Source organism: Boleophthalmus pectinirostris, unplaced genomic scaffold (assembly GCF_026225935.1).
Source record: "Boleophthalmus pectinirostris isolate CB_2022bp ecotype Guang Dong unplaced genomic scaffold, ASM2622593v1 HiC_scaffold_2352, whole genome shotgun sequence".
NCBI classification, from domain to species: Eukaryota; Metazoa; Chordata; class Actinopteri; order Gobiiformes; family Gobiidae; genus Boleophthalmus; species Boleophthalmus pectinirostris.
Genome location: NW_026571214.1, coordinates 1 through 10,916, shown reverse-complemented (window position 1 = coordinate 10,916; position 10,916 = coordinate 1). Strand labels below are relative to the sequence as shown.

At 38.9% G+C, this 10,916-nt stretch overlaps 1 protein-coding gene across 2 annotated transcripts; it reads left to right on the top strand.

Moving 5' to 3' along the window:
* Positions 1-1,243: 1,243 nt before the first annotated feature.
* Positions 1,244-10,859, top strand: LOC129410813 (GTPase IMAP family member 8-like). Of its 2 annotated transcripts, XM_055159692.1 has the most exons (5): positions 1,244-1,447; positions 2,951-2,998; positions 7,980-8,619; positions 8,695-8,736; positions 8,882-10,858. In XM_055159692.1, exons 3-5 carry the CDS (start codon positions 8,052-8,054, stop codon positions 8,965-8,967), a joined length of 696 nt encoding a protein of 231 aa, XP_055015667.1. In that variant the 5' UTR covers positions 1,244-1,447; positions 2,951-2,998; positions 7,980-8,051; the 3' UTR covers positions 8,968-10,858. The 2 variants fall into 2 exon arrangements, with proteins under 2 accessions (XP_055015667.1, XP_055015666.1); XM_055159691.1 differs by lacking the exon at positions 1,244-1,447 and having other exon boundaries at positions 2,947-2,998; positions 8,882-10,859.
* The last annotated feature ends 57 nt before the right edge of the window (positions 10,860-10,916 follow it).

Genomic DNA, 10,916 nt, shown 5'->3' with positions numbered 1-10,916 from the left:
AAAAGCCTCTGTCACCTCTTGTATTGAGATTAGTTTTGGGTACAACCAACTGAAGCTGGTCAGCTGATGTCAGGGCTCTGGGTGGAGTTTAGAGCTGCAGTAACTCCCTCAGATAAACTGGACCCATGGAGTACAGACATTTGAAAACAATTAATACCATGTTAAATTGTATCTGATATAAGACAAGGAGCCAGTGCAGGTTCCACAGCACAGGTTTAATGTGTTCACGTTTCTTAGTATTTGTCAACAGACGAACTGCAGAGTTCTGGTCTAAACCTACATACAAAGAATTAAAATAGTCCAGGTGTGATGTTACAAAAGCATAAATAGCTTTTTCCAACTCTGCCTGTGGGAGGTTGGGCTTTATTTTAGTGAGGAGCCTCAACTGAAAGAAGTTGGACTTTATCACATAATCATATTCTATGACACCACGTGATGATGTCATGTCCCAGATGGGGGTAAGAGCCAAATTTCCCATTTAATCTGTACTTTGCCATAAAACAGCCTGTTTCAAAGCCAGGTCCTGTGATTGACTCTTACAGGAGTTTGCATGTTTCTCCCCGTGTGTTTTTACATTGAATATGTAAGTGTTGTGCTGCCCCCTTGTGGCGCTGATGTTACACAATAAAGTGAAAGTCAAAACTTCCCCGTCTCACTTTTTTTTTTTTTTTTTTTTTTTTTTAAATCATAGAATATAGTTGATCAGCACAGTGCTGTGTGTCACTGTGGTATTTGTGGTACGTACTTGTTAAATCAGGTAGATGCTGTAGACATCTAGTGACCACAGTTTGAGCTTTAATTCATTTTAACTTATTGAGATGAAATGAATATATTTACTACTCTGACGCCGTAAATGTGACGCTTAGGACGATCTACCTGCTCTAACAGAGACGCACACTAATTCATGAGCACGAGAAACACCCCTTGTTATATTTTACAAACGTCCCTTGAAGGCTTCAGTTGTTCGTTGATATTTTAAAAGAAGAGACGTGTGTTCATCTACTGCGCATGCTCAGTGATGGTGAAAGTTTTTACTTTCGCTTCAAGATTATGGCGCAGTAAAACATTCAGACGGTGAGTTTTATTTCCATTAACTAAAAATCTATAATAAACCTTCTACATGTAATAGCTGGACTGAGGTCGTAGAAATGAGGTTTAGATAAATACAGATAATGTTATTAGTCTAATTACCACGAACAACTGATGAAAACTGAGATCGATTGGGAGTGTCAGTGCTTTTTTCTAGTAAACAAAAGTAGGTCAAGTAGGCCTCTTCCTCGACTGGATAAGATTAAAATACTACAATAAGTCTATTCTTGGGAACCATAGCTAAGATACAGGACTAGAAGAAACATGGCGATAAAAGTCCTTTGTTAGAAGTTTTGCTCATCATGCTTTTTTCCTCCAGATGTGATTTTCCCTTCTGACACCATGGCAGCTCGATTTGGCAAGTACATTTCATTCTAAACTTTTGACACTGACACACATTTAATAATGAGCTGTTCATTCTGGGATCAAATATTTGAAGATGAGAAATGGTGGTCACCCACCTTCGGTTAATATTATACCAAGATTTGCTTTCTCTGGACTCATATATACTGCTGCAGGCAGAGGCGGTGCCACCATTAGGCAAAAGTAGGCACCTGCTTAGGGTTCCTGAATCTGGAGACAATTGCCATTGCCATTACCACTAATGGCCTTAGTGAAATGTGATTTTCTCTTAATATAACATTAAATGAGAGTAGTTTACTTTAAAAAAAAAATTATTAGTAATAATTTAAATTATCAAAGCAAACTGTCAAAGAATTACAGTCACGAAATGCAATGAAACAGTTACGCTTTCACAGACGTGATTTGACTGTCATCACTTAACAGTCATTATTTATTGAGAATTGAGCAAAACATTGATTGAGATGCTGCATTTTTGTGCCACACACGCCACGGACTGAACCAGGAATAACCCAGGACTGTACCAGGAGGACTAAACCAGGACTGAACTAGGACTAAAATGGGACTAAAACAGGACTAAAACAGGATTAAAACAGGTCTAAACCAGAACTGAACCAAGGATCACTGTCGGGACGGGCTCGGAGGTGCGTCCGCATTGTCCATTGGGTGACCGGGGGTGAAAGGACCGGTGCAGAGCTCCACGCCCCACAGAGCTAAATGCAGCCATCACCCGATCACGCTTTGTGGACACCTTGGGAACAAAACATGACCAGTTGTACCAGTAAAATAAATGTTCTTACAGGTGTTCAGGATTATTTTATTAATCGGCTGGCATGCGATGAGAGTCAAAATTACAGGGCCCTGATAGAAGGGCAGACTTATCTGCAGTCCAGGTGGATTGGCTAGATTCTGCGCACCATCGCAGAGGAGGTCATCACGTTGAAGGATGTCGTCAGGTTCTCACAAGCAGCGAATTCTTACCACAACATGGAAATATAGAAGGACTTTGGCTAAAATTTGAGCAACTACGGCTACGGGACCAACACGCTACTACTTCTGCTACTTTCTTACTACTTCTGTGTTTCGCAGGATTTGTCTATATTGTAGTGATAAGGCTTCAGATACATAGACCCCATGGTAGATCATATAGAGGGGATGTTATTACAGAAACACATGGTCACAGTGATGTTAGAAGTCAGTTTAATTACTTTATTACACATTTACAACAACATCTGCCCAAAGTGTTTCACATGCATAATGGTGAACTAAAACAAAAGGAAGCTAGTGCAAGAGCAAACATTTAGATATGTACACATACAAAACAAGTACAAAACAGACCAAATACAACATACGTGTACTACAAAGCCTCTCTGTAGTTGTAAGATCATCACACCTATGCAAAAAAGGAAATAAATAATAACATACAAAAACAACTCTAAAAAGGTGCAACATCATTAGTAACAGATCTGTATGTTCTGACTGTTTTGTTTTGTATTTGCAGATGTTCCACGGAAGCGCAGCAATAGTTTACCATTTTTACCACCTTTCAGTAAGTAAATAAAAAATATATAACAGAATATCCTACTTCTAAATAACCCTGCATATTTTTGCTTTTTTAAAAGCAGTCACTCATTGCATTTTATTTGATACTTCGCCAAATAACTTTGGGTTTTTTCATGGTGTACTTTTATTTTGTAAAGCTACCTCCTGTTTAGCACTAGCGTGAATAAGCTTGACAAGAAAAAGGCATGGATTTATAATAAAACTGGTTAGGTTACTGCTAGATTAGAGCTGTCTTGATTTGGCTTTGAGAGGAGAACACTACTGCACATGGTACCTACTGAATACTTTTTTTTTTTTTTCAAATATACAGTACAATATACAATAGTACAAATAATAACACAGCTCAAGAAGGGCTCAGCATTCACAACATCTTCATTACACGCAAATATGCATTATACAAATGTAGAAAAACAAAAAATAATAAATAATACATTCGTATTTTATATTTCAAATTCCAAACAAAGTGCTTTTGTTTTTATGGCTTTGGGATTTGTACAATAATTTAGAGAATTACTAAAAGAGGGACTGAAATACAACAAATTTGGGTTTCTGACTAAAATTTACAGCAATATATATGGAATTTTGTTAGGATTAAGTTCAACACACACACACGCACACACACACACACACACTCACACATACACAATTTCATCTACTTGTGCCCTTACATCAAAGGCAGAGCTGCCATCAACTAGAGTAGAAAGCCCTTCGGGTTTGGACAGTAGAATTCTACCAGAGATCGATAAGTCCCTTTGAAGCCACATATTAAATTTAGTTTGAGGGTTAAAGTTTTCACATTGTCTTTTGTCTCCTTCTTTCATAATAGTAACACACATGTATTTCACTTTTTATGTCACAGGAATTCCTCATATTTGTAAGGCATTACAAGATTTGATGGGGAATAGTTCACATTTGGAAAGGTTTAATATGAGTCCTGAAGCCAAGGAAAATGTGGTTAATTGGTTAATAGCATAGTTTACCTGAGAACAATCGTTTAAAAAGAGAGTTGTGTTGTCAGCAAGATGACTTAAACATACAGAAGTGTTCAAAATTGTTGGTACCCCTCTGGTAATGAAAGAAAAATCAACAATATTCACTGAAATAACTTGAAACTAAAAAAGCAATAATACATCAAAATTTACTAAAAATTGTCCAACAAAAATCAAAGACTGATTTTCACCTGTGGTTCAACAGAATTATTAGAAAAAATAAAATAATGAAACTGGCCTGGACAAAAATGATAGTACCATTAACTTAATATTTTTTTTACATGCCCTTTTGAGGCAAACTCTGCAAACAAATGATTTCAGTCACTGTCAATGAGACTTCTGCTCTGGTCAACAGGTATTTTGACCCACTCCACATGAGCAAACTGTTCTTGTTGTCTCTGGTTTGAAGGGTGCCTTCTCCAGGCGCATGTTTCAGTTCCTTTCACAGATGAGATTGAGATCTGGGCTCACAGAAGAACACTTCAGAACAGTCCAATGTTTTTCTTGTGTGTTTTTAGCTGTGTGTTTTGGGTCATTATCCTGTTGGAAGTCCCATGGCCCATGCCTGAGACCAAGCTTTCTGACACTAGGCAACACATTTCGTTCCAAAATACCTTGATAGTTTTAAGATTTCATTGTATCTTGCACAGATTCAAGACACCCTGTGCCAAATGCAGCAAAACAGCCCCAGAACATGACCAAACCTCCTCCAGGCTTCACAGTAGAGATAGTGTTCTTTTCTTGATCTGCTTCATTTTTGCGTCTGAGCTGATGTGTCTTGCCAGAGAGCTCCAGTTTCGTCTCATCTGGACAAAGAACATTCTCCCAGAAGCTTTGTGGCTAGTCCATATGCATTGTGACAAGTTCCAGTCTCACTTTTTTATGACTTGCTCTCAACAGTGGTGTCCTCACATGAAGTCCACTTTGGCTCAAACAGTGATGGATTGTGCAGTCTGACACTCATGTACCTTGCCCTTCAAGTTCACATTTAATTTGTTTGGAGGTTGTTCTTTGGTTCCATTCGTATGATCCATCTTTTCAATTTGTCATAAGTTTTCCGCTTGCAGACGCATCCAGGGAGGTTGGCTACAGTCCTGTGGACCTTAAACTTGTGAAGAACATGTGCAACTGTAACCACAGGAACATCAAGCTGCTTGGAGATGGTCTTATGGCCTTTATCTTTAACCTGCTTGTCCATCATTTTCTTTCTAGTCTCCTGACACAGTTCTCTTCTTCTCTTTCTCTGATTCAAGTTCAGTGTTGTCTCCATCATGTCTCCAAACAGCACAATGACACATGTCATGTTTAAACAGGCAGACTGAATGAGGACAAGTTTGAAGACACCTGTGATTAGGGCTGGGCGATATGGATCAAAAAATATATCTTGATATATTTTGCTATATATTGATATACAATATATATCTCGACATCTGTACAGGAAAAATAACCCCCTAACTTGTGCCCTCTATTGACCAGCTGCCACTGCTAATATATTTTTTTCAATATTTTTTATTCAGTGATTAGGCAAGGCAAGTCAAGTTTATTTGTAACACAATTTGTACACAAAGCAATTCAAAGTGCTTTACAGAATAAGAAAAACATTAAAATCACAATAAAAAATCAAACATCAATAATCATCATAAATTAAAGCAATATGAAAAAAGAGAGGAGACATTTTAATACATTTGAGAGAAGAGTGCGGATGACGAAACGATTGGTAAACAGAACCTTTTTGAGCCTGGCTTCAACAGAGTCAAAGAAGATATTCTGTCTCAATGTTAGACTGTTCCAGGTTTGGCTGCGTGAAACTGAAATCTGACTCTGGCACCAGCAGAGGCGGTCCTGAGCTCCTCAGAGTGCGAGATGGTTTATGACACACATGTCACAGATGGACTTTTGGTGCTCGGCCATGGAGAGACTTGTACAAGCAGAGCCGCTTTAAAATCTCTGAGCCACAGGGGGCAGTGCAGAGACCTGAGCACAGGACTTATGTGCTCGTACTTCCTAGTTCGAGTCAGGACCCGAGCTGCAACTTTCTGGATGTACTGCAGCGTCTTGTAGCTCCTTTGGAGTCATTCTTGATCATTGTTATAAACATGGCCTAATATTTCATGGGAACAAAGGGTTAATATAATAGAATGGAAATGGACCAATCACAATTTTTCTTCCAGGCCTTCGCGAATACCCCTGTCACAGCATATATAAGCGAGACCGCAGCGTCACAAAAATCACTGGACGCCTCTATTTGGATGCTTGAAAGAAAGAAAAGAAAGAAAGAGAAAAACCCGGGAACCGGAGCTCGGAGCCCGCGGCCGGGCCGGAGCTCAGAGCTAAGCAACCTCGACCAATGAGATCATGAACATGATGTGAGTGTGCTGTCAGCTCATTGGTCACAGAGCAGGAGAGGCTGAGAATATGTTTGCTGTAAATTTTCTTATAAAGGGTCATTCCGTTGACTACACACTATTTTTGATTCTCACGGTAATACGGGACTAAGTGCGTCACTTTTCAGCTCAATACAGAACGCGTACTTTTGTTTCTGAATATGGGACGATTCCGTTTTCCAGGGGATGGTTTGTAACCCTACTGAATACTGGTCTTACGCCTCCCAATGTTTAATGTCAGAAATGTGCAGTTCTGACTAATCAGAGCGGTGCTATCGAGGGCTTAGGACAAAGCTAAGATAAATCTTATCAAGCTAACTTTTAGGCACGTTTAACTATTAAAATTTTTTAAAAAGATCATATTGTAAAAATACAGACTAATCGATCTTGCTCATGAACAGAGACACAGATTAGCCTTTACCAGTAGCTCACTCAGTGTTGCCAGATTGGGTTTAGTGATTTCCACCCAGTCACGTTTGAAAACCCGCTTAAACATGTAATGCATTATTGGGCTTTTTAAAAATATTGCCAGGATTGAGAAAACATGTTAAATATAAAACTGTATTTTCATTTATCAAAGAAAAAAATTTAATTTAGCCTAATTTTTCCAAAAACATGTTGTAACATAATCTATTGTCTTTAAAAAAAAAAACATTGCCAGAATTGAGAAAACATATTATGTAAAACATATTATGTAAAATGTAGAACAGTGTTTTCATCACGCATAAAAATGAATATTATCAGTGGTCGGCTATAGGCAAGGCAAGGCAAGTTTATTTGTATAGCACAATTCGTACACAAAGTAATTCAAAGTGCTTTACAGAATAAGAAATACATTAAAATCCTAATAAAAACAAATCAAAACATAAATAATCATGAAGATTAAAATTAAAAAAGAGAGACATAAATTAAAAAAGAGAGACATAAATTGGAGAGAAGAGTAGTATAGCCTCGGGAACCGCAAGAACAGCTGACAAACACACAGCCTGCCTACTTCTACATCGAAGAATTGAATCTGTGCAACAGCTGAACACCGGGGACGTCTGAACATAATGGATGTCCATTCATTTGTCCACAGGCCGGAGCTCACCTCCATAAGACTGGACAGGAGTGAAAGTCCCATACAGTTCTTTGTATTATTGTGTATCACGTTGATTGGTGTGAAAATAAAAAAACGCCCAAACTTGTTGAAAGTAGCCCAAATATTATATGCCTGCCCAATGTAGTCAAGAGAAACCCTCCCAATCTGACAACACTGGGCTCACTGCCGGTTGAACATGTGGAGTAGTGCTCTTTTCTCACGCAGGCACATGTGAGTGTACACAAGTGCACACAAGGAGACTTGAGAGATAAATGAACAATCTCAGATAAATGCAATATATAGTCCTCTATTACAGAATTAATTTGGTTTTTAGCATTCCTTAAATCAGAATTTGCTTAAATGTATATACGTTATTATTTCTGAACATTTCAGGGACTTTTGCTATTTGTCCCAGACCCACTTTTTTTTTCTTTTTTTTTTTTTTTAATGAAAATGGACAAGTTAAATAATTAGTACTTAATTAATTATGTTTTGTTTCTTGTGTATTTCCAGTGTCTGAGCTGAGGGTGGTGATTCTGGGGAGCGGCTGGGATCAGAGGAGCTCTGTGGGAAACCTGTTACTGAATGTGGTTGTGTTTGATGCAAAGAATGAACCTGAAAGCCCAACAGACAAACAACAGGAAACTCCAAGACAAGAAGATCTCAGTGATCAACTGTCCAGACCTGCTCCAGCTCGACCTCACTGCAGATGAACAGATAGAGTTAGTCAGAGACATAGCAGACGTCTGTGACCCTGGTCCTCATGTGTTCCTGCTGGTTCTACAGCCTGAAGACTTCACTGAGCAACACAACATCAGACTACAGTCAGTCCTGAGGAACTTCAGTGAGCAGAGCTTCCAACATTCACTGGTTCTGCTGACAGCAACAAAAGAGACAAGTGTAATGCAGGATTATGTGACTCCTCCCCCTCTGAAAGATATGATTAAAAAGTGCAAATACAGATATCAGTGGGTGAAGAGCCTTGAAACAAATATGATCTCTGAAGTACGTGAAGAGCTCTTGACTAAAATAGTTCAGATACTTAAAGAGAATGATGAAAAACATATTATCCATGATATATATGAGGATGCTTCTCCAGCGGCTCATCAGACCAAAGAAAGAGAAGGCCTCATTCTTACTACATTTAAAAAAGGTAACTGCACTGACTGTTGATTTAGGTTATAAACATTCATATGTTTCATTTAAGTAAATATTTCATTTTTCACAGGAATTAACATAGTCAAGATGTCACGTTCTGGTACTGGTTCTGGTAAGTCATTTTGAAAAAATGTTAATCTTCCCTATGATCATTCTCAGCATCACAGTTAATCATCCCATTATCAGTGGACTAAACAAAATACTTAAATGTTTCCCTCAGCACTGATGTCTAATGTGATTGAACTTTTTTTTTTCAGACTCTGCACTCAGGATTGTTCTGATTGGAAAAAGTGATGACAAAAAAACAAAAATGTTAAATTTTATTCAATCAGAAAATCAATGAGAATTTTGATTCACCAACACAACAAAACTTTATTGCTGCTAAGATTTGGAAAGAAAAAACACCAGTGGTAGTGAAGACCCCAGACCTGTTCAGTCTGTCTGTGGAAACTGTGAGAGAAGAAATGAAGAAATGTGTGTATCAGTGTTTTCCTGGACCCAACGTCCTGCTGCTGCTGGTGAAGCCTTCAAACTTCACTGAAAACAACAGGAAAACTCTGACCTTCATCCTGAGTCTGTTTGGTCCAGGTGCCTTTAAACACTCCATGGTGGTTCTCACACACAAGCGCCAGATCACCCTCAGTGTTTCAAAGCTCATTAGTGATTGTGGAGGAAGATTCTACAACATGTTTGATGGAAACCACAAACACTTGATTGATTCTCTCAAGAGAATTGTAGATCAAAATAAAGCATCATTCCTTACCCTCACTGTGGAGCAGAAACCCTCTCTGAACCTGGTTCTTTTTGGAGGGAGCAGAACAGAGAAGACCTCAGCAGCTGAGTCCATTTTAGGGCGAGCAGAGCTCCCTGCAGTGAGTAGCACAGAGCAGTGTGTTAAACATGAGGGAGAGGTCTGTGGGCGTCGTGTGTCTCTGGTGGAGCTGCCGGTTCTGTCTGGAAAACCTCTGGAGACAGTGATGCAGCAGTGCCTCCAGTGCATCTCCCTCTGTGCTTCCGAGGGCGTCCATGTCTTCATCCTGGTTCTACCGGTGGCTCCGCTCACTGATGAAGACAAGGCCGAGCTGAAGATCATCCAGGACACACTCAGCTCTCGAGTCCGTCTCTTCACTGTGATTCTGTTCATTCATTCAGAGCCCACTGCTCCAGCTGTGCTTCAGTTTGTCAAAGGAGACACAGACATCCAGGAGCTGTGTCAGAGCTGTGGAGGAGGATATTTTATATTCAACCCCAGAGACCAACAGCAGGTCCCTCAGCTGCTGGATTATTTAAACAGACTGAAGACCAAGAGTTTATCTTGCAGTTACACCACAGAGACATTTCAACAAGCTCAAATAGAGAAGATTTCAGCTCAACACAAAGAAATTGAGGACATGAAAAGTAAAACGAACAGATGTGAGTATAGTTGTTAATAATTTTATTTATACTAGAGACAGGCATTCGATTAAAATTTCTTAATCGATCATCGGGAGAATTAATTTTCAATTAATCATTAACATTTTTATGTTAAAATTATCATCATTATTATTACTATTACTAATCTGCATAAATAAACTCAATTTTACAACATATAAACCAGAACCAGTGTAGAGCCACATCAGCCTGTTTCAGATTAAAATGTGTTTAATGCAGCTTTGACACGTGTTTATGTTTTGCAGAAACGAAACTTAAGGCTTCCAAAAAAGTGGGCATGGCCCCAAATTTTATATTCTTCCATTTGGTCATTTTAGAAATTTTTTACAATTTTTTTCCCACTCAAATCTGAGCTGGATCATAGGAGAGGGCGGCTGATTTCATATGGACTGACCCTTAAAATAAATTTTGATTGAAATTTGCAGCTTCGCTGCATGTAAACCATGACAGTTATCAGAATAAATTGGATAACTTTAGATGTTCCACTTCTCTAGATGATGTACGGTGATTTTTAGCCCTGTGGGTGAAGCGCCTTCAGAGGAGTTCATTCAAATGCCACGTCAGCGAAAATGCGAAGTCAGCATTTACACAATTTTAATCCAACATGGCCTTCTGGTTTGTCAGGGAGCTAGGCCATAATAATATATGGCCCGAGCCTGTAACGAAGTAACTGGCTCCTTTCCTTACAAACAATCTCAATTTTGAGGGCCTAAATGTCGACGAAAAGTCTCCAAACCGGGCATCAGATCAACCAGTCCAGTGAAAAATTTGATAAAATGGGGATCGCGACAATGCCCAAAGTGACCCGACTCAACAGCGCCCCCTTGAAATTTCTAAATTTTGAAATGAATTGGAGGTTGA

Coding starts and splice junctions, on each gene's coding strand:
- LOC129410813 (XM_055159691.1), top strand. CDS start 9,089: ATGAAGAAATGTGTGTATCAGTGTTTTCCTGGACCCAACGTCCTGCTG.